The sequence below is a fragment of the Phoca vitulina genome, unplaced genomic scaffold, assembly GCF_004348235.1.
Source record: "Phoca vitulina isolate PV1807 unplaced genomic scaffold, GSC_HSeal_1.0 scaffold7, whole genome shotgun sequence".
Lineage (NCBI taxonomy): Eukaryota > Metazoa > Chordata > Mammalia > Carnivora > Phocidae > Phoca > Phoca vitulina.
The window spans coordinates 69,091,718-69,119,656 of NW_022589710.1; the positions used below are offsets into that span (position 1 = coordinate 69,091,718).

The 27,939-nt window shown below is 48.7% G+C and overlaps 1 protein-coding gene across 6 annotated transcripts in view; it reads left to right on the forward strand.

Annotated features, from left to right (window-relative positions):
- TRAF3 (TNF receptor associated factor 3) overlaps positions 1–27,939 on the forward strand; it is a 112,130-nt gene that overhangs the window by 80,111 nt on the left and 4,080 nt on the right. For 3 of the 6 annotated variants that reach the window (XM_032405970.1, XM_032405971.1, XM_032405969.1), the window contains exons 3-11: positions 1,374–1,635; positions 3,679–3,730; positions 6,637–6,741; positions 7,602–7,769; positions 13,786–13,866; positions 16,603–16,677; positions 18,309–18,401; positions 22,346–22,486; positions 27,364–27,538. In XM_032405970.1, coding sequence (XP_032261861.1) covers positions 1,391–1,635; positions 3,679–3,730; positions 6,637–6,741; positions 7,602–7,769; positions 13,786–13,866; positions 16,603–16,677; positions 18,309–18,401; positions 22,346–22,486; positions 27,364–27,538 — 1,135 coding nt within the window. In that variant the 5' untranslated portion in view covers positions 1,374–1,390. Of the gene's footprint in view, positions 1–144; positions 355–1,373; positions 1,636–3,678; positions 3,731–6,636; positions 6,742–7,601; positions 7,770–13,785; positions 13,867–16,602; positions 16,678–18,308; positions 18,402–22,345; positions 22,487–27,363; positions 27,539–27,939 lie in introns of those variants that run through there. The other 3 variants (XM_032405972.1, XM_032405973.1, XM_032405974.1) reach the window with 3 other exon arrangements.

Genomic DNA, 27,939 nt, shown 5'->3' on the forward strand with positions numbered 1-27,939 from the left:
ATTTCACAGGAGGCTCCCACTCTTTGCCACAGCGATGTTCTATTTTATTAAAACCCGCCTGAGTGTGGCTAGAACACCAGTTCATTTATTTTTCAGATGTTAGGCTGCTGGCGTTCTGACGGCCCTAGTCGTGAAACGCTCATTCTTTCAGCCTCATAAAGAGGCAGAACGAGGCAGTGCGAGGAACCAGGCTCTAGAGAGTGGGCTCTGCGCCCAGCAGGCCGTGGCCCGGGGTGAGGGTCTGCCTCCCGTTCCAGCAAACCCGAGGCACGCTGCCAGGCCCCCGCACCGGCTCCGGCAGCCTTGCACTGACGAGAGAAGGGAAGGGGATGAAGCACAGACACCCGCAGCCTTGTGAGTAGAAGGAATTTGGCCCTTATTTTTATAGTGAGCAGAAATAGATGGATTGAGCAAGAACACAGTGTAGTTTGGAGAGACCTGGTGAGCTTTGCAAAAAATTCCTCTGCAGGTTCACCAGATGTGCTGCCGTGCACCTCAGCTGGAGGCCTGCGCAGGCTGAGAGCTCTGTGGCTCGTGTCTAGGGGCTGCTCATTTTGCTTGTCGATGGGAACTTGCAGGTGGGACCCAGCCATCTGTGCACTTGTCACCACGTGCGGTAGGACAGCCTGACCCCACGGACAGGAGACCCGTTCAGTCGTGCAGTCGCCGTGTGCCCTCCCCCAGCTCCATCCCCGCACCGGGTGCACCCTGACGCTCTGTGGTGCGAGGTGGGCTTGTGGGGAGGCGAGGCGGGGCCAGGCCGGCCGCCTGGGCAGAAAGCGGGTGACAGTCACAGCGTGCCCAGACTGGAGCCTTGTGGGCACACTCGTGGGGTCCGTGTGGGGGCAAAAGTCGCATGAGGAGTCTGCAGACACCATCCAGCAGGGCCTGCTGTGGTTGGAGTGAATGACGCTGTTCTGGGCACGGGCTCCGCAGCGATGCTGTCGCCGTGTGGTCGGCCACCCCTGAGGCACGTCACGGGACTGCCATCGGCAGTGAGGAGAACCAAGAAATAAAACTGGCTGAGAACGACTGTTGCTTTGGCCAAAATATCAAAATGATGCATAGAATTTTTAGGTTACAGTCAAGTATTACCTGTATTTCAACGACCCTTAATGACACAGTCAGTACCTTTCAGAGGTTTTCTGCACAGTAACGGTAACAGTCATGTTTGGCTGACGTCGGGAAAGATGCACGCTTGCTCCTGTCTTGTTCCCATCACGTATTAAGTCAGGAGGGTTCTTGAGTGTTACTTAAACTGAAAAAAACCCACAGCTCTCAGGCACTTTTCCATCCCCAAACCTGTGTTTCTTCTCCTTGCACGGGAGGACGCGATAGCATTTTACCCATTACTGTTACTTTCTCCCCCACAGAATTTCTCTTTCCTAAAATGGAGCCAAGTAAAAAGATGGACTCCGCCGGCACCCTGCAGACTAACCCACCGCTAAAGCTGCACCCTGAGCGCGGCGCCGGGACATCCGTCTTCATCCCTGAACAAGGAGGCTACAAAGAAAGGTTTGTGAAGACTGTGGAGGACAAGTACAAGTGTGAGAAGTGCCGCCTGGTGCTGTGTAACCCGAAGCAGACGGAGTGTGGACACCGGTTCTGCGAGACCTGCATGGCTGCCTTGCTGAGGTAGGCCCCGCTGCCAGCTTCTCCAGTCTCTCTCCCGCCTGCGCCATCACTTCTCCAAACAATACGTTCGGAAGGTTAAAAGCTCTGAAGAAACTCAAAGTTCTCTGAGCCTCGCCTGTGAATCATTTAGGGAACCTCAGTAGAACCTCATGCCTGAATTTTCCAGAGTATCTGTGACTCGCAGCCTGGACTGCCCAGACCTGTCCCACAGATTTCTGTCTCCTCCCCACCAAGCACCTCCCGAAAGTCACTCCTGCACCTGCCACTTCCCAATGGTGCTCGCCACTCTGGCCCTGTGCCCCGGTGTCCCCTCTCTGTGTTGCTCTAGAGGCTTCCGGTTCCATGGAGAGACATGCCCATTAGCAAGTGACAAAGGAGCCCTGAAGGTGCAGGTGCTCTTGGGGGGCAGAGGCTGAGGAGGACAGGGTCAGCGGGGAGGACTGAGTATGTCCCAGCCTGGGTAGGAATCGAGTGTGTGCTTACCCAGCAGTCAGCAAAGCACGCACCAAGCCTTTGGAAGCCCTTGTCAGCTAAGTATCACTGACAGTTTAGAATCACCGAGGGAGTCTGGGAGGCAGGCTGGAGTTTGACAGCACAAACAACATTGTCCAAGTGAGCATCTTGGTTCATCCCCCAGGTATTTTCTGGGCATGGTGCTGGGCACTGGGGGTTATGGCAGGATGCTCTCAGACTTGGTCCCCAAGGTCAGGGCACAGGGGCCTGGGAGGGCTGCCCACTTCTCCTCCTGATTCACTGCTGAGTGCACGGCCCTTAATAACCACACTGCAGGCAGCCTTCCTCCTTGTCATCCTTCCCCTGGGTACTTCTGGCTGTGGTCTTACCCACTTATCCCAAACAATGAGCTCAGCTTCCCCTGCTTTGTGGCTAAAATGACTCTTGAGTCAAGCTTAGTGATGGCAGAGCAGACTCAGAGCACCTGGTTTTTCTTACCATGCAAACCTGGACAGAGCGCTGGGCCAGGGTAGGGCTGCTGGCTGTGGGGCTCGGGGTGGGGGGTGGTCCCTAGAGCTAGGGATCCAGAGGGCTGTTCCTCTTCTGGTTTCCCTCCTTTTTCTGTCCCTGGCTCTCCTCCTGCTCCATGTTTTTGCAGGTGTCAGGGGATCCCACTCAGATGCTACTCAGCCCTAGGGTCTAAGGATGTAAAAAGATTTGTATGATTAAAGCAATTTAGCACAGGGTTCATGTTAGTATAGTTTAAATGAAAGCCTTTATTTAAAAACACATTAATTTTGTCTCTCATCAACCCTCAGTTCTCCTGCCCAGCTTCCAGGCTTTTGGAGCCTCCCCACTGTGCCCAGGGCCCCGGTGTATACATGTCCAGCCCTGCGTCCTCCTTCCCAAAGCCTGGGCTGACGCTCCCTGTCCTGGGTTCTGGGAGCCCTTGGCTGTCTAGGGCAGGGGCCATGGAAGTAGAGAGGGCTCAAACTTTGTTTTATTTTTAATCTCTAGGAGATGGTTTCCAGGCACAAGATGGGGTTAGAATCAAGTCCAAAAAAGGGCAGCTTGGGAGCAGGGGCTCTTGTCCTGCGTTTGGGGACAAGAATGATATAGTGGACGAGTGGTTTCCTTAGACAAGGTCAGTGTTAAATTCCCCTGTTAACTGTAGAATTGCATTGGCTTTTCAGTATATTGTGAAGGAGAATAGCTTGTGGAGTAAGTACTGACTGTTTTTATAAAGCAAGACCGTTTGTAGGCCCTCCTAATAAGCTATGGATGCTCACACAGAGCTTCTCCACAGAGAGCTAGTTTTGGTTTCTGAAATAAAATTTCACTTTTAATTGAAAGGGGCTTTCCAAGTGGGACTGATCTAAGCTGTGCTGCTTAAAAACTTCCTTATGAAAAATTACCATTAAAAAATTGAGCCCTTTTCTCCTGTGGCTTCATATTTGAACCCGGTTCACCGTGGCATCCTGGGGCTCTGGTCGCTGCCGTGAGCTTCGCACAGCGGGTTGACCATACTGGTTCAAGTGAGAATAGGACTTCCGCTCTATCTAATGTCTTCATGGTGTGTTTTCCCCTCAGCTCCTCAAGCCCAAAATGTACTGCGTGTCAAGAAGGCATCATTAAAGATAAGGTATTCTTGGGATTTTAATAAACGACCTTGTCAAATGCTTTGGTCATACTTGGCCTGCGGCTTGCACCCAGTGCTCTGGACATGCTCGGATTGTGTCTGGGGCTTGACCGCGGGTGCTGCAGGGTCGAGGCAGCAGAGCTGCCCAGCTGGGGGACCTTGGCCAGGTACCTCACCCACCTGTGTCCTTGCCGGTGACGGCAGTGGCGCCACCTCCGGAGACCCCGGGACAGCCTGCCCGCCAGACAGGTCTCCGGAGTGCAGCGGGATTTGCTCTCCGCCTGCCCCTGTGCGCCACTCCCAGTCCTTAGACGGATGTGGGGTTTCCACCCTCCCCCGCCGCATGGTTGTGTGTGCCGGTGAAAGCTCTCTGTCAGAGCGGACTCTCAGGGGGCCTCTGGGGGTGCCCACCAGCTTCCCTCCTGGGGCTCTGCCCCCCCCCCCCCCCCCCCCCCCCCCCCCGGGGCTCCTTTGGTCATCTATGCATTGCCAAGGCCCGCTAGGCTTGCTTTTAGTTTGAAAGGACTCATTCTTAAAGTACTTAAAATATCAATAAAAATGTGTGGTACCAATATTTTGATTGATGAACCTAACAATTTTTTAAATGTAGGTCATTAAATTGTACAATAAAATTCCTGCTCTGGGGTTTTGTGTCCAGAGCATTTTGCAGATTAGGTTTGTGGTCAGGGCCGCCCAGGTGAGTACGAGGATTTGAGGATCCAGGCAGTAGGGACCCCGCCGCAGCCAGAACAGGGGCGCCTGGTGTAACTCCTCTGGGCAGCTTAGAGACGGAACTGGCACCATGACCACATCCCTCGTCTCCCTCAGCGTTTCCCTGCTGCTGCAGCTGTGCTGCATCGAAGGGAAGGGGTTGTTTCCAAGAAAACAAGTCACTCAGCTACCCCTTATCTTAGCACAGCCGCTAGCTTGTTAACATGTGTCCGACCCCTGTGATCGAGGTAGAGGTTCAAACACCGGACCTTGTCTGTCTCATTGTTCAGAATTATTATCCCTATTTTTTTTCTTTTAAGATTTTATTTATTTGCAAGAGAGAGAATGAGAGACAGCATGAGAGGGAGGAGGGTCAGAGGGAGAAGCAGACTCCCCGCTGAGCGGGGAGCCGGATGTGGGGCTCGATCCCGGGACTCCAGGATCATGACCTGAGCCGAAGGCAGTCGCTTAACCAACTGAGCCACCCAGGCGCCCTATCCCTATTTTTCAATGGCATTAGTAACTGAAGAAGAATTACTAGTTTTGTTGGAGCATCATGAATGACACTGACGAATGCCTTGGATCCTCATGGGAAAATGGGGCTTGGAGACTGAGATCTGCCCTCTGCAGGTAACTGGGGCCTCAGGTTCCTCCTCTATACAATGGGAAAGTTGCAGTAAATCATCTCAGCTCTCAGATGCTGTACTTTCACTATTTTGACATTGCCAATCTTTGTTTTGTATCCGTAAAGTTAAACTCAAATGACTTAAGAAACTTAATGCCACAAAAAGGAAGCTTATTTCCGACTGGCTAAAAATACCTGTTTGGTGACTTTAGTGTGTTTTTAAAAAGGTCATGTTTATGAAGGATTAGATTTGACTCCAAATTATTTTTAACTCTTAACAGCTGTTGATTCTATTTCTTTGCCTGTGGAGTTGAGAAAGGCATATTAAGGTCCTGTCTGTTTTTTTCACTGTTACAGAGTGTTAACATATAGGAGTTTCTTAGAAACGCCTGAAGATGAAGACGGTCTAGACTCTTGCTAGAAGGAATGAACCTGCTTGTTTTCTAAGGGAAAAACACAATTAAATGTTTTCATTTTCAAAGGGAAACATTTTTTTTTTAATTTTTTAAAAATTTTTTGAAAAAGATTTTATTTATTTATTTGACTGAGAGAGAGAGACAGCGAGAGAGGGAACACAAGCAGGGGGAGTGGGAGAGGGAGAAGCAGGCTTCCTGCGGAGCAGGGAGCCCGACGCGGGGCTCGATTCCAGGATGCTGGGATCATGACCTGAGCCACAGGCAGACACTTAACGGACTGAGCCACCCAGGTGCCCCCGAAACGGAAAGATTTTCATTATTGGATTAACTTCAGTCATTGCAAGATTTATTAAAAAGAGGGCTTTTTTGGGGGGTTGCCTGGGTGGCTCAGTCGTTAAGCATCTGCCTTCGGCTCAGGTCATGATCCCAGGGTCCTGGGATCGAGCCCCACACTGGGCTCCCTGCTCAGCGGGAAGCCTGCTTCTCCCTCTCCCACTCCCCCTGCTTGTGTTCCCTCTCACGCTGTCTCTCTCTCTGTCAAATGAATAAATAAAAATAAAGTCTTTTTTTAAAAAAAAAAGAGGGTTTTTTTTAGTAGCAGGCTAATACTGCCTCCTTTTTGGTGAAAAATGAGTTACGAGGGACCAAACCTTAGGAGAAAGAACTAAAATGTTTTACAAACCATCTGCAAGATATGATCTTTTACAGTAGTCTTGCTGTTTCTTTAGCAAGCGACCTAAAGAGGCATTGAGTGATAGTGGGTTCTGCCCTTGTCCCTTGGTAGGATGTTCCACCCATGGACACCCCCACAGAGCTGGCTCCTGGAAGTCTCCAGAGTCCAAATACAAACCTGGCCCTGGTGCATCCCCACCTTGAGATTATGTCAGAGTTAATTATTTGGTATAACTTGTTTTCATTTGGCTTATCTAATAAAAGACGGTAGTTAAGATTGTATTGTTTAAATTGTGACTCTTAGTGGGGACATCTCCTTCATTCTATTCTAGAAATTAGAAATTAAGTTGGTCCTTAATGCTTTCTGAGGTCCACTTAAGAGATGCTCTCGTGACTTTTTTAAAGTGGTTTTGCCTTCTCTGAAGTAGCAGCATGTGGAGATTAAGAAATATTAATCCTCTGAAATAACTGTCTTCCCATTTCAGGTGTTTAAGGATAATTGCTGCAAGAGAGAGATCCTCGCCCTTCAGGTCTACTGCAGGAATGAAGGTGGGGGCTGCACGGAGCAGTTAGCACTGGGACACCTGCTGGTGAGTCCTGGGGCCGTGCTCCGAGCTCACAGTAGGAAATAGAGCGTCTTGGGGCCCTGGGGGCTCAGTTGCTTTAGCATCTTGATTTCGGCTCAGGTCATGGTCTCAGGGTGGTGAGATGGAACACCCACCCCCCACCCCCCCACCCCCCCACCCCGGTTGGCTCCGTGCTCAGCAGGGAGTTTGCTTGAGATTCTCTTTCTCCCTCTCCCTCTGCCCCTCCCCCGACTCGCACACACTTGCTCACACTCTCTCTGTCAAATAAATAAATCTTAAAAAAAAAAAAATGAAATATAACTCCCTGATCAGTATGATGTGGTACCCTAAGACCATGGTTACATTGATTTTCAAAACACAACCAAACATAATAGCAGTCCAAACCACTGAGGTACAAAATGTTATTTTTATGACATCATTGGCAGAATTGCCAACTGGTTTTTAAACACCCCCACCCTATTTAGAATGGAAAGAAATCTGAACTGGTTTTTAATTTTGGAAGGCCTGTTAAAACCTTCTCTCTTTTTTTTTTTAACCATGAAATTCCACATAACTTCTTTTTTTTTTTTTTAATCGGCATCTTATTTTATCCTGGAAAGATACTCGAACTGGAATAAAACAAAGTCCTTAGCAGTTAACCATTCATTTACCCAGGAAGAAGAGTTGGCTTACTCCTTCAAAAGCAGTATAGTTTGGGTAATCACTAAATAGAATACAAAATTCATTGTTTCTCGATACATTTGTCACTCTTCTCTGTGAAAAACGGGTCTAGCAGCAGGCAGAAACATTTCTGGAGGCTAGAATTCAGTATTTCAGGTTGAATTTCTTTGCCAATTAAGAACCTTGAAGTGTTTGTTTTACAGGTGCATTTAAAGAACGATTGCCAGTTTGAAGAGCTTTCGTGCGTCCGTGCTGACTGCAAAGAAAAAGTGTTGCGAAGAGACCTGCGTGACCACGTGGAAAAGGCCTGCAAGTACCGGGAGGCCACGTGCAGCCACTGCAAAAGTCAGGTCCCGATGATCACGCTGCAGGTGCGCTGCCCCCCCCCCACCTACCTGCAGCTCCGTCCAAGTGTAATTTGTCACAGAATAGCATTTTAAAGCACTATTCTAACAGGAATAAAGAGAAAAGAGAGGAGGAAATGGCAGTTTTCATCTGGCTTTAATTCAGAGTTAAGCTTTATTTGTTTTGCCCATTTTGATTTGTATAATTAACATTTTCCCATTGCCTTGATTGACTATCATTTGGGATGCCAAAAAAAAAAAATGAAGACTAATTATCAAAAAAAGGTAGAATTTTTTCTCTTGTCCCAGGGAATGTCCTCAAAATCTTATTGGATTGCTTAATCTTTTAAGCAGCTCTGGGACATAATCATCACTTCAACAGGGTAATTCATCCTGCAGCATCGAAGTGCAGCTGTCTGTCTTGGGAGAGAGATGAGAATTTCACATTTTTCACACCTTGATTATTTTGGCACAGTTCTGTATTGTGCACGTGTTAGAAATCAGATCCCTTATCTGTAAATTAGAGAGAAATGTTGGGAGTGGAGGACAGACTTTAAAAACAATCAGTAGTAGGGGTGCCTGGGTGGCTCAGTCGTTAAGCGTCTGCCTTCGGCTCAGGTCATGGTCTCAGGGTCCTGGGATCAAGCCCTGCATCGGGCTCCCTGCTCAGCGGGAAGCCTGCTTCTCCCTCTCCCACTCCCCCTGCTTGTGTTCCCTCTCTCCGTGTCTGTCTCTCTGTCAAATAAATAAATAAAATCTTAAAAAAAAAAAAAAGCAAAAACAAAAAAACAGTCAGTAGTACAGTAGCCCTCAAATATTTGTCCATTTTTTGCACAAATATTCACTGAGTACCTACTATGTGCTGGGCACTGTGCTGGGAGCTGGGGGTTCAGTGGTGACACTCACCTTCTAGTGGGAAGAGGTAATTAATAGGCAAACATAATGTGTGGTAGTGATTTGTACTATGAAGAAAAATGCACTAGCATCATGGGCAAAGGGGTGATCAGGGCTGGCCTCTCCAAGGCAGTCAGGCAGGTAGTGTGGGAAGAGTGCCCCGAGCAGAGGCAACAGCAAGGGGTGCTCAGGCTCTGCGATGGAACTGACTTGGCAGGTGGATTTCAGGAGCTGTGAGAGGCCAGCATGGCTCGCATGCCTGGTGCAGAGGTGATGGATAGCAGGGGGGAGGGAGGGGGCAGGCAGGCACTGGGCAGCCTTGAGCAAGGGGGTGATGTCAGAGCTCCCCATCAGGTGCAGCACTCTGGCAGGTGTGACAGGTAGATGTAGGGTGAGAGGACAACATGGAGGCAAGGCAGTGTTGGCCCGTGCAGGAAGGAGAAGGGAGGTACACTGGGATACACTGGGAAGGTAGAGGCAGTGGTTTTGGTTCATGGCTTAAATGCGGAGTATGTGTTAAGGATGATGTCTGTAACTAGAGCAGCTGGATGAACCCGAGTGTTCTGTTGAGGTGGGGCTCGGTGGAGCATAGCAGGCTGGAGGGGAGAATAGGGCAGTGGTCTGGGCTACTGGTGCATCTTAATTAGGTGGTCCCTGGAGCCTTGGGGACAGAGGCCTGGGGCACATGAATGCTTACAGACTGCTAAGAGGGGAGGTCATCTAGCAAAGGAGTGGCCAGTATGGAAAGGTCAGCAGAGTGGTGCCCTGGAGGCAGAGAGAGCTGGGGGTGGTGGGGTGGGCAGGAGGGGCAGACATTGCTGAGAAGCTGGGGGCTGCTGGGGATGACCTCTGGACTTGGCAGGACCGTGACTGATGGGACCAGGATGGGAAAGGACCAGAGATTTGCAGCCAGGGTGTGGGGGCCCAGGTGGTTCCTGGTGGATATTCTAGAGCATTTATTGACCAAAATTTAGGGAAAGTTTTTGTTTTTCTGTATGAAATGAAATGAAATGTACTCTACTTCATAATCTACATGTTTACCTTCCTTTGTACAACTTTCCTGTGCCTGTGATTTTCTTCTCTTGTGAAGTCTTTTTCCTGTACGATTTCTGTAGACATTTCCAGTTATTAAGGACTTTTAAGAACTGTAGAAAATAGGAATAGTGTTTGGCCTAATTGAATCGTTCCTTCAATAACTCAGTTCAGACCAATGAGACTTATAGTTAGTGAGCAGTATTGCAGCCTTTACAATGTTGGTGTGTTGCTATCAAAGTTATACTTCGCTTCTTGCAAAAACCAGTTATCTTTACTTGCAGAATAGAATCCAGGAGTTAACTTCATTCAAGAAAGAATTGTAGAGTGTGTCAGTTAGACAGTATGTAAGTAACTGACTCTGAACTCCAACTAGGCTGAACAGAGACTGTTCAGGTAACAAGGTAGGGGCTCGCCTGCCCCAGGTCACCGTGGTGACCCCCTCCTGGACCACAGCAGGGCAGCTACATGCTGGGAGGGCTCCTGTCCTGTCGGGCCTGGGATGGGGCTCCCGGGTCTCCTCCTGTCAGCTAGGAGCACGCTTCGTCTCATCCTGCCCTGCTGTGGGCTTATTTTTAGAAAGAGCAGACATCTCAGAGGCACGTCTCCAGCCCAGGTCACCCTGACATCCCCACGTCTCCTGTGTTTTATGAAGGGCATCAGGTACACTGGGTGTTGATGAGATCCAGACTGATAAAGCATCGAGCCCGTTGCAGCTCGTATGAAAGTTCCTTTCCTACGTTTAAACCATGCTATTGACGTTACATTGCTGTTTTCAAGTTGTTTTTTCTTAATCTATAAATCAGCATAATTTAAAGTGCCAGGAGAGAATCCCCTCTGTCACATCTAGTCTAGAAACTGTCGAATGTGATCTCTAAACAGTTCTGTTAACTTGTGGAAAGTCAGAATTCTAGAGATCTCCTTTTCTGGGAAAATGTGTATCTTGTAATGGGAATATATCATATAGGTGCAGCCACTGTGGAAGGCAGTTTGGCGATGTTTTATTAGGTTGAACATTCCTGTACTTGGCTAATTAGCAGTCCCTCTCCTAGCTGTGTGAGAGAAACTGTCACACATACACACCAGGAGACAGGGCCCAGCATAACCGAGCTGCAGAACTCTGGGAGCAACCCCACACATCCATCAGCTGGGGCAGGGACATGTCAGTTGTGGTGGACCCAGCAGACTGCATGTGACGGACATGGCAGGAAAATTTTAGGACTGAGGACCCCCAGCTACACACGACACGAGTGTTAGCCTGAGAAACACCATACTCACCCGGGTCTCAGAAGACTCAGGGTAGAGTTCCATTTTAATAAAATTCAAAAGCAATCAAAACAGTATTTTGTCTGGCCCACATTTATGTGTAATGTAACTTCTTTAAGCAAAGGAAGTAGAAACGCAAAATTCAGATTTTCGGGTTAGGGGTTCCTCCCTGGGGGAAGGTGGAGGACACACAGGTAAACGGGAAGTCATCAGTTCTGTTCTTGTCCTTGGTGGGTGTCCACCGTATTGTTACATCTGTTCTGTGCCTGTCAGAGTTACATTTAATTTGGTAGACAGGACTAACTTCTTAGTATGGAGAGGATTCGTATGCATCCAAAGGTTATCCGTTTTTTTAAGTGGGCATGTTGTTTTCCTGGGGCTGCTCTAACAAAGTGCCACAAAGCTGGTGGCTTAAAACAACAGAAGTGTAGTCTCTCACAGTTCTGGAGGCGAGAAATCCAAACCCAAGGTGTTGCCAGGGCTCCCTCTGAGGGCTCCAGGAAAGACCTTTTCCTGCCCCTTCCAGCTCCTTGAGGCTGTGGTCCATGGCATTCCTTGGCTGGCAGCTGTCTGCCTCCCTGCTCAGACGCCTTTTTCTGGGGCATGTCCTCTCCTGTCATAAGGGCACCCGTGGTTGGATTCAGGGCCCACCCTAATCCTAATCCACCGGGGCATCGTCTTCACTGATTACATCTGCAAAGATCTGATTTCCAAATAAGGTCATATTCTGAGGTTCTAGAGAGACATGAATTTTGGGGGTCACTATTCAGCCCACTACTGTGGGCAAAAGCCTTGAAAAGGCAAGTCACAGGAACTATAAATGATTAATAAATATCAAAACATACCTTCCCCCACATTATTAAATAATTGCAAATCACACTCACTGCCTTTTCCACCTGTCACGTCAGAGATTGAAAAGTCTGATGGAATTGACAAGGGTATAAGCCCATGTTCCTGTGATGACGGGAGTGCGTTTGTGTAGGGTATCAGAGAGCAGTTTGACAATATCTATCAAAATCCATTTAAAATACCTGTACCCTTTGATACCCAACAAAGCCTACTTCTAGAAATTTATTTTCTGGTATGTTTGCACAGATCTGCAGAGACAGATGTTGGAAGATACTGATGGGTCTGGCCCCAGCCTCTTGTCCCACCATCTCCTGCCCCACCCTCCTAGAACACTGCCCCCACCCACTGCCAGTCCTCCTCAGAGCTCCCTTCCCAGAGCCCCCTGCCCCGTGTTCCCTCCTGGTCTCTGCTCGCCGCAGCGGTGCTTACCTGTGCGCGAGCTGTCTTCATCGGGCCGGCCGCAGCACCTGGTGCACGCCGGGCCTGGGGGATGGAGGTGGGTTCAAGGGTAGGTGCAGGGAGGAGGCCTGGCATCTGTGGAACGTTCACCATGTTACCCCTCCAGGCCCATGACTGATCGGGCCCTCACGGCCCCCCTGTGAGGGAAGCGCAGACACTCCTCCCACTTCTAGATGAGGCAGGGAGGTGGAGCCATTTGTCCAGGGTTTTCCACTGAAAGACAAAGCCTTGACTTGATGGCACCTGGGAACTCTCAGGGATCCGAGCACAGCCAGGCAGAATAGAAAGCCAGGGCCCCACCCCCTCCCCCCACCCCACGTGGTGCCTCTTGTGGGAGGCCAGCTGGTCAGGCTCAGTCCAGTCAGGCGCTTTCTGCTGAGCTCTGAGCAGTTGTGGACTTGCCCTCTGGGGCCTCTGCAGGCCTCCGAGGCCCAAGCCCAGGAGCGGAGCCATCTCTGCTCTACAGACCATACCCCCCACGCTCAGAGAGACACCGGACTTCAGACCACGCCGAAGAGAGTGCGGTGCCTGGCGCCTCACCTGGGCCCCCACTGCCCTTGGTCCACACGGTGCCTTCCTAGTTGGACTGAGGCTCTCAGCTGTGCCTCCCACTCTCCCCACCCCCGTCGTTCAGCATCCCAACATAACTGCAGAGGCCCTAATCTGACAAACCAGATGAGGAGAATCACAAGTATCGAGGGTAACGAGGAAAACAGCACAAGATTCCTTCTCGCTTGGTGATGCGGCCTCCAGGAGCCTGTCCCACCGGTTGTGTTGTGTGGCCTGCAGTTACAGCTCTGATTCTGCCTGCATTAGTCTCTCTCGAGTGGCCCTTTGTCATGTGTCTGGCGGTGCTTCCAGGGCTTTTGGATTTGATGTCCTGGTGGGCAGCTCTTGCCGTAACTTTGCTACTGAACAGATGCCCAGCAGGTGCCCGTGGCATGGGTCGAACCGTTGTCATCCAGGCTCTGCAGAGTGGAAATTCATACCGTCCAAAGAAGGGCTAAATCAAAATTTGTCCATATTTTCCATGCATTATAGATAACCTAGTAAAATTCCAGGGTGGTAATTTAAATACCCAGCGGCTCATGCTGTTTGCAGGTGTCGGAGAAGCATCATTTACAGACCCCAACCTGAGAGGCCAAAAGAAAACCACCCTTCTCTCCAGCGAACAAAGTCTGGACCCTGGGCTGCAGTGTGAGTGGCAGCAAGGGCCAAGTCTGCCTGTGCGCACCCGCACAAATGGGTGCTGTCTGGTGGAGGCTGCTGTGGGGACACCACCTCCAGCTCCCCCCACACCACTGTGCTCCCACGGATGGCCCTCACCTGTCAGATTTGGGTAGATCTCCTGAGACACCTTATCTTTTTTTGGCTCTCAAACTGAGCGTGAGGACTCCTCCAAATGTGTCAGAACTCAAGGAAACTGGGCCAGTGAGCAGGGTGTCCTTTGGGTCTTCATGGTGACATTAGAGATACCAATGGGGTCTGAAGGGAGACGGGTTGTATGTCTCAAAGTTGATGATGCTTTCTTTTTTTCCTCCAGAAACACGAAGACACTGAGTGTCCCTGTGTGGTGGTGTCCTGCCCCCATAAGTGCAGTGTCCAGACCCTTCTGAGGAGTGAGGTAAGGGGCATGGCCAGGCCTGTTGAGGAGTTGGTGACATCTTCGAGACTAGCATGCCAGAGACTCCATCCTAACCCAGTAGCTGAAATCGAAGGTTTCACAGATCACGATAGTGATGCGTACGGTAGAAAGACAACAGAGAACCTCACGCTATTTTGGGGCATCAGAAATTTCAGAAGCAAGCAAATAAACGCTACGGAGTGGTTAAATTCAGAGCAAAATATTGTTAGGAACTGAGAAAATGGAATTACTTTACAAAAGTGCAAGCAAAAGTAATAACTTCTTAGGTTCTAAAAAAAGCTATTTTTAAAATCTGTAAAATAGGAGTTACTTTAAGATTATCTCAAAATAAATGACTTTGTACAGACACTCCAGACCCGTGTGGCCACATATGCTGTGCAGGGTTGGTGCCGGGGAGCAAGTGGGCCCGGAGGTGGCTCCCACATTGCAGGGGCCAGTGAGAAGGGCCCTGTGTAGCCTCCCCCAGAGGTCATGTCTCACACTGCCCTTGGGCACACTTTTTTTTAAGACAGGTAGATTTTACATTAACTTAATTTGATCAGGGCATATCCAGTTGGAAAAATTCCAAGGATTCTTAAATGTTTTGGCATCTGGTCCTGATCTGGAGCCCCTTTGGTTGCTGTTTTGGGAGCATCTGGGGCTCCTGTGCCCCCTGGTGCCCTGGCAGGGCCCTCGGGCCCGGGTGCTCTGATCTGAGGAGGCTGCTCACCTCAGCCTTTTTCAGCAGCCTGGAATTTTACCATTGGATATTGAGGAGGTGTGAGGGTCGGTGTCTTCTCACATCCCCACTGAGCAAGAGGACCTATGTGGGCCTGGAGCCAGGAACACGGGGCACAGAGAGGACCCCCCAGAACCACTCTCACCCAGAGTGTGTCCTTCCAGGAAGGTGACTCTGCTAGGCCAGGGCAGGGTCTTGCCGGGTGGCCATGGTCCCTAGGCCTGGAATGTGCCTCTGGGAGTGGCAGGGAGATGCGTATAGATTTCCACTACTAGGAAGTCCCTCTGCTAAAGCGAATGGATGAAGCGTCTGCAATGTTGAAGTGATTACCAGGGTTTTATACGCTTTCCAGAATTTTCACTCAGGGCTACCTGAATTAGGGACAGACGCTAACTCCATTTGCCTCCAAGTTATTTTTCTTTTAAAAATCTTTAAACCTGCATTTATCTTGGGTTTCTGGTGAACAATGCTATTGGTCTATAAATTATTCTTGCCTCTATTCCAAAGCTCCTGTGAGAAATGATGATAAAGACTCTGAGAGGAATGATAATGAGCCAGTTTAAGAGAAAGTGTGACCCTGAATTTATAGTGCCCCACTGAAAATGACATCAGACCCCTGTGTCCCTGACTTTAATACCAGAAGCGTTGGCTGGATAGGTTCACGATTATAGCGCTGGCACTGTAAGAGTAGATCTTAAAACTTTGAAGCTGTTGTTACTACACACAGTCTCATGCTTCGTCTCTCTGCCAGTCACCTGTGATCTACCTTTTGGGCGCTTTCCTCCAGGTGCGGGCCAGAGCTCCCTGGCCTGGCTCAGAGGAACATCACGTGTGCTAGGCTGCTAGATCTGTAACCACCATGACTCTGCCCCGGCTCAGAGACCTTCCGCAGAGATGGGCCCATAGGCTCCCCGTGACATTGGCCCTTCTCTGCAGCCCTCGCCACAGACCCACGCTCCTCCCTGTCCTAAATACTGACCTAAAGGGGAAGGAATCAAGGACTCTTTGTCCTGGTGACAGAGGATGGGCCCAGGAGCCTCTGGAAGCCTGTGTGCACACACAAAAACCCAGGGCCAGCTCTGCAGTGCGCTCAGACACCCCCTTTCCTAATTCAGGGTCTAATTGTTCTCTATAAAGAAGATCTATCCCTAGAGTTTCCTGATGAGAATTTCTTCAATAAAAGAAGAAGCTGTCCTTAAATTGTATTAGCCTAATGAATAGCACTATGTCTTTAAAATGTAGACATTTCAATTCCCTTTTCTCTTGAGGGGGCATCATAAGTGGTTTTTATTTGACGATTTGCCAACATTTGAGCTGAACCAAAGGGGTTTTTCCTTGTATGAAGAGCTATCCTCTCCCAATCTCTCTTAATTTTCTTTTACCAATTAGAGGTGACAATATTAACATTCATGTTGTTAGAATGACCTTAGCGATCTGTGAGAAGTTACATGAATTTATGGACACTCAGAGGGAAAAAAAAGTCTTTTCAGAAGAAGGAAAAACTCATCTCGTTATCTTGAGTATTGAGAGTAATGGTACATCGTGTAAGCTTGCTTCAAAAATATATTTATTTTTGTGTACTGTATATTAGATGTGTGACCCAGTTACATCCTGAATGCTTTCTCTTTTTTGTGTTTCATGCAATTTTTGTTTATAGTCTTTAAATGTTCATTTCAGTTTACGTTTTTTTCCTTCTTTTTTAAATTCTGACACTGCAGACGGCATGTTACATTTTGAACAATTTGTTCTAAAGAAACTGCAGGTTTAAGAAATGTTACAGTAACTGTATTTATGTATATTGGCGTACCTATGTGCATACACGTGGCAGTAGTGTATATTTACTGCGTCTAAGTCTAGGAAGCGGATGGTATATACACACCTTAGCTGATAAGCCCCCTTCGTGACAGTGCAAACCAGATGCTCTCTGTGCCCTTAATATGTTTGAACATTTTCATGCAGACGCTTGTGCCACAACTCACGTCTCTTTCCCGTTGCAGTTGAGTGCACACTTGTCAGAGTGTGTCAATGCCCCCAGCACCTGTAGTTTTAAGCGCTATGGCTGCGTTTTTCAGGTCAGTATCCAACATTTGTCCTTCCCAGTCACTGACATTCTGCCATGAGAGAAAGTTTATCTTAACATCTTAACATGCAAGTTCTGGACTTGTAGCCTTTGTCATGGGACCGAGTCACCATGCTGCATGGGTGGTGAAAGCCCCATGCAGCCGACGTGGGCGCTCGCTCTCCATGCCTGTGGTGTTCTGAGACTTCAGGTGGACACCTGTGCTGAGAAGGAAGTCAGGACGTTAGCAGAACAACTCCATCTAAAACCAGCGAGGACGTGGGACAAATAGGACTGACAGTCGTGGGGTGGTTTCTAGAGAGATGGTTATGGAACTTTAGCCAGTACTTGACTATAAGTGGCTATCAAACCAGACACGGTTTGGGCGATGTGCGCACAGTACACAGCCGTGAGGACCACACTCGTGTGTCCACAAACGCATTTCATAGTATCTGTGCCGCCCCCAGAACAGCCGTGTGGAGAGGGCTTCTCCACCACCACACTCGTGCTGCGAGAATCCTGTGTCTGGGGGTTTTTGGTTTTTTAACACGTCTGAGATTGCTAGTGAATTTGAACTGAGTTTCATTGAAACGTATATCTCAATCTTAAAACTAATCAGAGGGCAGTATATATTACAATTAAAGTATTTTATATTTAATTTTGTGTATTATCAATACATTATTATGAAATCAGTAGAGAGATACTGGCATCTCAGTATTTTCTTAGAAAGTAAAGAACCCCAAGAGTGAGAGTGACTGTAGCCTCCCTCTGTCTCCGTCTCCTAACGAGACGGGGCGCTCGCCACTGTTATGTCGTATGTAGTACCATTCATTCTGTGTATGTATATATATATATGTTTATATATAGCAGTACTTATATCAACATATATATATGAATATTCTATGTACAGAGTATATGTTTTGGAGATCATTAAAATGCTTTCTGTGGCTTCTTAATTTTCTAATATCAAAACAAATTATGTTTTCATACCGATTATTTCCTTAAATATATTTCTAGTACTATTTCATGTGCTTATTACTGACTCTAAAATGGTCTCCATCTTATGTACTCTGTAGATTGTTTATGTTTTGTATGTAACTTTCCAAGTATACTTAGAACAGTGAGGAGCAATACGTTTTCTAATACAGTGTATTTCCCTAATAAGTTAATATTCTAGAAAATTATTTAGAATCCCACTTTGATTACATGTTCGTTCACTAGATTATTGTAGCACTGTCTAGCTGTAACTGCAGGTGCCTAAACATTTCCCATTTGTATTTTTAATGAAAAAAGTTATAAAGGAACAAAAATGAGAGGTCTAAGATTTAATTTCTTGATCTTACAAATACGAAATGCAGATGAGAAGGCTCTTGGTAAGAAGCTTGAGGAGCGATGAGCATGACGAACTTGAGATTGCTGTAGAATTACAGGATGTCTGCTCTTCTTGCCTGCCTCCCCACCTGCACTCGGTGGAGTGGGGGGTTGCTGAGCATGGCCTTTCGAAGGCTTAGAGACCGCCCAATAGCTGTAAGGAATAGGGCTCCCCTCTTCGTGTTTAGTGCTGGGTTTAGGTCATGTGTTAGTCTTGCTGCACTCTGTGATGGAGTGAGGTCAGCTTAATGCACTGCATCTCTGTTCTCGCAGGGGACAAACCAGCAGATTAAGGCCCATGAGGCCAGCTCCGCGGTGCAGCATGTCAACTTACTGAAAGAGTGGAGTAACTCTCTAGAGAAAAAGGTACGCCAGACTGCTTCCCGCTTTTGTTGGCTTTTAATCATTTATTCAAATTATTTAAAGAAGAAAATCTTTTTTATAGTTACTAATGGTTTTGGATAAAAGAAACAGTATCAAGAGAATGTCAAAAAAGTAAATTTCTTTTCACATGACCTTGAGCTCCTAAATGAAGGCATTTGTGTGTGTGTGTTCTTTGTTTGTTAATTGCCAAGCAAGCATGCAGTGCCTTTTTTTTTTTTTAATCACATTGTGGTTACCTTAGCATTGACCTAGAACGGGGGTTCTCAGACTGCTAAACCTCCTTTCTTCCCATCAGCCTCATCTTTTTGTAAATAAAGTTTTATTGGAATGTAGCCATGCTCATTCGTTTCCCTGTGTCCATGGCTGCTTTTGCAGAGTTTAGGAGTGAGACAGAGACTGCACAGACCTCACAGCCCAAAATGTTTACTCTCTGGCTCTTTACAGAAAAAGTCTGCCAGCACCCAGTCTGGAAGGTGATGAGGGTTAAATGCTTCACCATTCTTTGTCTTTTCTGAGCAACAATCCCCCCCTGCCCGGTGTTACCGTTGACTTCCTCACCAGACACTTTGTGGAAGTTTGGTGCAGAGCGCCCTTGTTCTCCAGCTGGGCTTCTTTTCAGGAGGCCTCAGTTGTGGGCCTTAGCAGGCACCTTCCCCATGTAATACTTCTTCCCGGGGAGTTCTCGGTCCGTGGTGTTCACCTGGGCCGGGCCCTCTATTCATGAGAAAAACATGAAGACCTCCAAGAATGGATAGAGAAGAAATTGTAACAGGATCTCTCATTGTGGTTTCTATACAAAAATAAAAACTTATTTCAGTATTCGGGAAACATTTATAGAAAATTTGGAGTAGGAAGGTACCGAGATGAATTAGAGAAACCGGTGGAATTGATGTTTATTTTCTAAAGATTTGTAGAGATTTGAATACCTTGTTTCCAGTATGAAATCCAACCAATTTAAAATGTGAATGTATTTGAAAAAGTCTAAAATTCTTAATCAAAAGACTTATATGAACTGACATAGTTTTTTAATACAAATGTTTATGCTGAAGATGAGAAGCGACAGAACGGTTGACTTGTCACACGTACACACACAAGTACGGCATAGGGGGGTCCTCGTCAACGGGGACATAAAATGTGTGTGAGAAGAGTCGTTGTGAACTCCCCATGAACACATAGTAGTCACTCTGAGTTAATGATGGTTTACGTAAGTCTTTTTTCCCCTCTGCTTGAAGAATGTGTTCTGTTTCTGCTTTTTAAAAAATTACAGGCGTAGACGCCAGGGCTCTCTGTCTCTTGTCGGCACTCTGCTTCTCACTTAGGAAAAAGGTTATTTCTTTTGTTTAAAATGCATTGGTTCTGTTCCAGCTGTACTAGTTAGCTAAGAGTTTGCGGTTCTGAGGGGTGTGGCTGTCCAGCGGGACAGTCGTAGAAGGCGCCTTCGCCAAGTCTGCTCCCAGAGCTGAGCCCCCGCGAACGCGCGCAGAGGGTGATCCCTCGGTTTTGTTCTTCTCCCCACCCTGCTTCATCATGCGTGCCCCCCTCCACGTGAGTGGTTTGTGTCCGTGGAAATGCCGGGACCCAGCACGGTGGCTGCCTGTGCACGGCCCACAGCGGTTTCTCGCCCTGCAAACACCTCATGTGTTGGAACCATCGCTGGCCACGCCGAGCACCTGCAAGAGCAGGATGTGTCGCCGTGCACTGCAGCTGACAGCTTCGAAATCTTTGCCCTCTTGGTCTCTTCCTGACTCTGCCCAGCAGAATGGACCCCTGCCCAGGCGTCAGGTCAGCCGAGCCTGGGCGGTGTGGTGTTGTGTGTGTGCACGCGAAGGTGCCTGTCACTTCCCTGGGCCCAGAGGCAGAGGCTAGACAAAGAATGGAGATACTCATCTTTTTTAAAATGGGAATTTATTTCTCATTATAGAATTACTCAGTTGGAATCTCTCAGGTTATTTTGTTCATGTGTAGTGGAAAATAGGATGTTTGAGTTGGTTCAAAAACTCTGATCCATCACGTTCATGTCAAATTAAGGAAAAACTATTTTGTAAAATGTGGACTTAAAAACACCCATTTTCTGTACTAGGGAAGCTTACAGGGAAATATGGAGTGCCCCACCAAAATAGGCTGGAGTAAATGTTGTTCTCACTGAGGAGGGTCTCAGGAAAGGACAGGGGGACTCCTGCTTTCATCTGCCATGGGGATGTTCTGTTTTCTTGGAAACACCCCTGCCAGGTAGATTTTCCCATGCATGTCATGTCTACCTGATAGATGGGTGAAAGCTGGGATCTGCAGGCGCTTGGGAGGTGGATTTTTTCATTAAAATAAATAAGTAAGTAAATAAATAAAAATTTAAATTAGGGCGGCCGATAAATTAATAAATTAAGAGTTTAATATGGCATGATGTGTGTTCATTAATGTGAAATGCTTCTGCTCATCCTCAGGTCGCTTGTTCTGTTATAGAAAAAAATTGCCATTGTTTTTGGAGATATTACTGAGATTTTTTATCAAAAGGGTTGGCATGCATGCAGGCTTTTTCTTTTTTGGGGTGTGAGACTGAAGAGTCTGGGAATCATGTCCAGCTTGAGAGATGGGAATGAGTGAGCCATAACTTTGGAAAAGGCAGACCTGCCCGCAGGATGCGCACATGGCCCGTCTGCATCACTTGTAGGAGTCCGGGGGCATGAGAGTGTATTTTAGAGAGGAAAGTCCACTGGTGCTGAGTAAAATCCTAGGAAAGTGAAGTGTTCTTTTGCCCATGAGACATTGCAGGTTCCTTAGTAAATACGCATTTGTTCTAAGACGAAACAGACTGTATCCAAAGGCGCTGCTGGTTGCCTGTCTTAAGGCAGGTGGTTCTTTGCAGGGACATCAGGAATCCGTGCTTTACACACCCAGGTCTGTCCTGGGGCGCCCTTGGGCTGTCAGGTTAGGTGTTGGCTGGTATTCGGGGCACAGCGTCCCTCATGGAGCCTGCTGTCTTCGGGGGCGGCAGCCGCGCCCGCGCACAGACACATCTTCCCAGGGGCCTTTCCAAGGGCCGGAGTGCCCCATGGAGAAGTTTTGTGAGAAGGCCGCCTTGTCAGACTTGCCCTCGGACTCCTCACCCGAGGGCTTTTAAGACCAGTGTAAGTGTGTTCTTGGGAGCTAGGTAGTTTTCAGAAAGATATTTTGAAAAGGTCCGCGGTGAGCTTAGAACTGCCCCCCAAGCAGGCCCTTCCTGGGGCTGACGTGGCATTGAAGGTGAATATGTTGAGTTTTGTGGAGGGTCTTCTCAGGCCACAGGCCGCACGCACGGACTCTGCAGCTCCGTGTCTCTGTTGCAGGGTAGTTGTCGGCCCTAAGGAGTAAGTGGGCACATACATAGCTGTTTTATTCTCACTGTGCTTTCCCCTTGTGTTGGGAGAGCTTTTCAGAGTGCGCGATGTGGCCCACTGGTGGAAGTGAAGTAATTTAGTGGGTTGCAACTAGTACTTTCTAGAGTAAATTAGAATAAAAGAGAAAGTACCAGGTCGCATGGAAATGACTAGGGCAAGGATGGTTTTGCGATCCCTATTTCTTAGGTACACACACACACACACACACACACACACGGCTGTACACGGCTGAGATGTGCGAATGTGTTTCCTGGTCAAGTTTGAAAGCCACTCTGGTAAGAGGTTTATTGCTTTTCAGCAAAAACTTTAGAAAGTATGTCCCATTCATTCTGAAATACTTTGCCTCATCTTAGTTAATTACTGGGAGGCAATGTGTAGGATTTCCTGTTAAGTTACCAGGACTTCCGTTTCCTGTATGAAGGGATTTTTTTTCTCCTGGAACGTCTTCCAGTTAGCTAGTAGAAGGCCTATATTGTGAAAATGTAAGTACTGTCATTATAATTGTGATTAATTAATAAAACCACTTTTTGCTTAATTGAAGAATTTCTTTTTCAGGTTTCCTTGCTACAGAATGAAAGTGTAGAGAAAAACAAGAGCATACAAAGTTTGCACAATCAGATATGTAGCTTTGAAATTGAAATTGAGAGACAAAAGGAAATGCTCCGAAATAATGAATCCAAAATACTTCATTTACAGGTAAGAAGCTTAAGACTGTGGCTGGATCAAAGGGTAGAGGAGCATGTCTGTGTTCTCCTTCCAGACTTTCTCAGTAAGATGTTTGAGCAAAAGCCCCGACTTTTGTCAAACAGACGACCTGTTTCTCTTGCTTAAGTGAAGACTTGAGAAAGACCCAGGTGGCTGTTTCTTCCCTGCTTTTCCCTGGAAAGCAAGCCCACTGCCTCTCTTATGTGTCTTTGATTCACTGTTGGTGAAGTAAGACTTAAAGCCTGTGTTTTAAAAAAATTAGCTGTTTTTATTATTATTTAAGATTTCATATTGTTCAAGAATAGTTATGTGTAAAGTTTCACTTCCTGAAGTGAAGTGAAGCCAATCTGTTTTGTTCTGGATTTTCTAGTGACACACACTGCACTTTATCTCACCATAGTGGTCCGCATGTGCCTCACACAAGCATGCAAACCTTTGCTGTTCTGTAAGGGGCTTCATTAGGTGTCGCTTCTCGTTTGTTACCTACACAGGCACCTGTTAGTGTGTGACTCCTGTAGATCTCCCTGCACGTTAGCTTCCTCAGGGTGTGCGTCTGTACACGGATTCCCACATGTATCTCACACACCCATGGAAGAATCACTAACATGTTTCCAAAATGCCTTTGCTGTGCTTTTACTTAGGTGCGTTTCCTTAAATTATCTGGAAGTTAAAAAATTATTTCCAAGAGCTCAGAGTCACAGCGTCTTTGAGAACGCCTTTCCTCCCATTTTAACGTCAGAGATTAGTCATAGTGGCTTGAATTGCATAGAGGTGTATGAAATTAATTTCATTTGTGTTAAAACTTTGTGGTTGTCCAGAGACGAGGAAAAACACAATGAAATTATAATAGATTGTGTTAGAAAAGGTACAAGTCATTGGTATTGAATCAAGCCAGGAAAAGTACATCCCATAAAACACCAGCAAGCCCCCTGCTGGCGAGTGCCCGTGGGAATGTAGTTCGGGATGCCCCACTCGGCTCCGAGCTACCAGCAACGTACTGCTGGCCTGGGGCTCTCAGGTGCGTGGAAAGGACACGGAAATAAAAGCAATGCTAGAAAACCACCTGTTAAAAATAACAATCGAAGGGTTCATTTATGCATTGTCATTTGTAACCAGAAAAATTAGGATCTCCATGATGAGGTCATTGGGGTGTTTGTCTGAAAGCTCTGATGTCATTACATGCATCCTCCACATCCACTTCTCCCAGGGTGAAAAATTTGAATTTACTTTAGTTTTTTTTTAAAGATTTTATTTATTTATTTATTTGACAGAGACACAGCGAGAGAGGGAACATAAGCAGGGGGAGTGGGAGAGGGAGAAGCAGGCTTCCCGCTGAGCAGGGAGCCCGATGCGGGGCTCGATCCCAGGACCCTGGGATCATGACCTGAGCCGAAGGCAGACGCTTAACGACTGAGCCACCCAGGCGCCCCTAATTTACTTTTTAGTAGAGTTCAATCGTTGCACCGTGTGTGATGTATGTTTGAACACTTCAGTGAGGGACTAAACCGCCGAGCTCTAAGTCAGAAAGAAAGGGGGAAACCAGGTTGCTGGCGCCCAGCGCGGCGGAGGCTGAACAGCCACACAGTTCGTGCCCCTGTTGGGTCCTAAGTAGGAGGGCAGCCACTTGCCATCGCTCTTCTCCACGTAGAGAAAAGCATGGAGGGAAACAGACTATGTGGAAAGAAAGAGACTCCGATCACCCTGGACATGCAATGCTGATCTTACTGAGTGCGTCGGGATGGCACACTGCTCCCCCCGCAGCGGCTTCTGTAGACTGAACCCGTCTGGGTGACTGTGTGACGGGAAAGGTGGCAGCTCACCTGTGCTTCACTGTGGGGCTGGCCCGACCGACAGAGTTGGGGCTCTCAGTCTTTGGGGAGCGTGGGTGGAAGACCTCTGTGGCTGGCCCCCGGAGGCCTTGGCTATCTGTGAAGCACGCTTGGCCCGGGGGCACTTCTCCCCGGTCCCTCAGAGCCTTCTCCACCCTGAGCCTGGCTCACCTGTGCCCCTCATTATTCCTTCCTCATCCCAAACCCTTCCCGTCAGCTTCCCCTCGCGTGCTCCCCCAGCCCTGTGCATCGGACCACCACGGTGACAACAGACATGTTACTCTCTGTATCATCTCCTTCCTTGTCGGATCCTCTAGGAGACCCTAAAATCCCAGAGACGGTGGCAACACATAAAGTGTAGAGTCCCTTAGGGCCCCACATGTACACGGTGGACAGGGATGCGATCAGAGTTGGCCAAAGGGAGTGGAATTTAAGAGAGTATTTGCTTTTGCTGACCCAGGAAGGGCAGTTTCTTAATATTATACTTTTTAAACAATTGTTTTTCTTCATGAAAAAAAGACCACTTTTTTTAGTGTCCGCTTACTCCCCGTGTCCCTGTTGTTGGCAGAGACGAGAGGAGCTGGTCAGTCCTGCAGTCAGGAGTGCAGGACTGAAGCCGTGTGGGCCACCCGGCCCCTGCACCACCCCCACACGGTCTCGTTGGCACGGTGTTTGGTACAGAGGTCCCAGTGACCCGAGCGGTGCAAGGGACAGGAAGAGAGACGGTAGTTGAAGCCCTCGGGTGCACTGTGCATGACATTGATGAATTGATGCTCTGGCAGCTCATCTTTTGATGAGGATTTATTTCCCTCGCCTGCAGTGTGTACCGTCTCTCAGCTCCTGGGTTCTTTTTCTACACCTGCATTTAAGATCTATTTTTATAGAAAGATGACAGCAGCTGAGTGCAGACCGCTCTTGAGGAATGAGATCATGTTTACTGCATTCTGCAGAGAAAGTTTGATTGAGATCAGTGCTCTGCTTGACTCTGTGCCATTTATACAAAGGAGACGAGTGTTTAAAACTACACATTGTCCCTTGCTATGTGGGGGGAGGGCTCCTTTTAAGTGACTTGGTGGAGCCTTGTCTGTGCACACGTCCATGCATGTGTGAGTGTGTGCAAGTGTGTGCACGTGTCCCCCCCCCCCGCCCCCGCCCCCACGTGCCGACTCTGTGTCACTGAGCTGGCGCCCGGGGCCCCCACGGCAGTCCTCCTCTCACACCCACAGTTCTGTTCCTGAGATCGCCATGTGCCTTTGCGCCCATCGCCCCGTGCACAGCACCGGTCTTGGGGAGGAGGCACCTCTTTGTCACCCCCGCTTTATCTCAGGGGCATGAGCCTGAGGGGTGATGCGTGGCTTGTCCCGGGCCACCATGCAGTTCACTCGATGTGGACCAGGCCACAGAATGGCATCTCTCAGAGCCACCACTGATGACCTAGGTTTCCGTTAACCTCCCTCCTAAACGCACTAGTATCCACATTAGCTCAGCTGGTTGCTTGAGCGGGTGGAGTAGCAGATGCTCATCAGAAATACATGATGGGTTTGGGTGTTTGGGGAGGCCAGTAGTGCTGTCCCCAGAACCCAGACTTCACGAACTAATTAAATATGCCTCCAGACACGTGGATCTAAACAAATTGACATCAGTGTGGGAAGAGGTATTCTTTCCAGAAACCATTTTTCTTTTTCAATGTTAGCTAATATCAGGTTTTCTTGGAAAGAAGAGGAAGAGTAACACTGTACTTCTCCCCCAAAAAAGTAACCCAAACCTACCATGTTTGTTCCTTGGTGGTTATTAACAGCCAGCAAAGGTGCTGAAACTGAATGTTTAAAAATAGGCTTCTGAAAGGAGAAGTGAACTCAGCAGGCCCTGGGGCTCTCCCCTGTGTGGCCTGAAGCTTCAGAGGCGGCCCAGTTACTCACGGCTTCACTGGTGGCCAGACCACCCAGCCTTCATGAGCTTCACTTCAAAAAATGCAAATCCTTTTTAGAAGTGAAAACCCTGGGATGCCTGGGGGTGGCTCAGTTGGTTAAGCGTCTGCCTTTGGCTCAGGTCATGATCCCAGGGTCCTGGGATCGAGCCCCGCGTCGGGCTCCCTGCTCAGCGGGGAGCCTGCTTCTCCCTCTGCCTCTGCCGCTCCCCCCCCCCACCTCAGGTAAATGAATAAAACCTTTAAAAAGAAGTGAAAACCCTTTAGGTCCCAGCTTCATCCAACAGGTGGGCGTGCCAGTCCTTAAAAACAGGCTGGAGTGTGAGTCTTACCCTTTGCTTATTGTTGTAAATGGTCTGTGTGTTTCTGCAAAAAAAGGCTTTCTGAATTACTTAAATTAAGATAGCATGAAATGCAGCCTTGCTGTCAACAGCCACATGTTTGTCAGTAGTGTTTCTGGGCCCAGTGGGCACAGGGCACTGAGCATCGTGGGGATGGGGGAAGCAAGCCCCACTCCTAGGCATCGGCCTGTCGGCTTCAGCCAGGGTCTGAAGAGGCGCTGTTCGGGCTCTTCCTGCGGCCAGCCCTGTGCGGTGCCAGGTCTCTGGAGCGGGGGGCCGGGTGGTCTCTGGAGCGGGGGGCCGGGTGGTGGCTGCTGTCTCTCAGGCCCCAGCAGGGCCCCGGGGCGCTGCCTGCAGCCACAGAGAGAGGGCGACCCCTCCAGCCCTGGGTCAGGCAGCCTCGTGGGAGACCCACATTGTTTGGCCCCTGGAGATGGCTCGGCCCTTTAGGAGACGGAGACCTTCCGACGGCTGATGGGTGTGGCTCCAGGGTCCTGCACCTGAGGCTTGGGACAGAGTGGTGTGGGCCCCGTGCCCTGCAGCTGGTGGGTGAGGCTTCTCTCTGCCTGGGCCCTCCTCTGGGCTAGGGACCTGTGGCCCCTGCATCCCCTGAGATGTGTTTGGGCGACCGGTGAGATGCCCGTGTGGGAGCTGGCGTGGGGCTGGCGCTGGGCCGGCTGTCCTTCCTAACCAGCTGGCGTCTGGGGCAGTAGCACGGGGTCTGCGGAGTTCTAACTGTGTTGTACCTTTCTGATGCCTTTGATCTGGAAGCGAGTGATAGACAGCCAGGCGGAGAAACTGAAAGAGCTGGACAAAGAGATCCGTCCCTTCCGGCAGAACTGGGAAGAAGCAGACAGCATGAAGAGCAGCGTGGAATCCCTCCAGAACCGAGTGACAGAGCTGGAGAGCGTGGACAAGAGTGCAGGACAGGCGGCGCGGAACACAGGTGGGGGCGGCGGGGGCAGGTGCAGGGAGGTCAGGGAGGGGTCTGGAGCGGGCAGCGTGCCTCCTGGTCTGTTCTGGGGAGCCTGGCCAGCCCGGCCAGGTCTGGGGGCTTGAGCTGGCGGGTAGGTGGTCCGTTGGGCACACACCACCTTAAGCAGTGATTTCTAGTGAGATATTACTTGTTCAGAGGTGTGATGACTTTCCAGCCAGAGATGCCTTTGAGAGAGAAACGTCTCCCACCTAGACGCACCCCCTCCATGTGACGCCAGCAGGGTAGAGAGGAGGTGTAGGGTGGACACCAGGCAGAGGGCAGGGCTTCCGGGAGGGTGGGGGGAGGTGAGGGAGAGGCCCAAGGGACAGAAGTGACAAGCAGGTGAGCACAAGACCCTGCAGTGTGCTCAG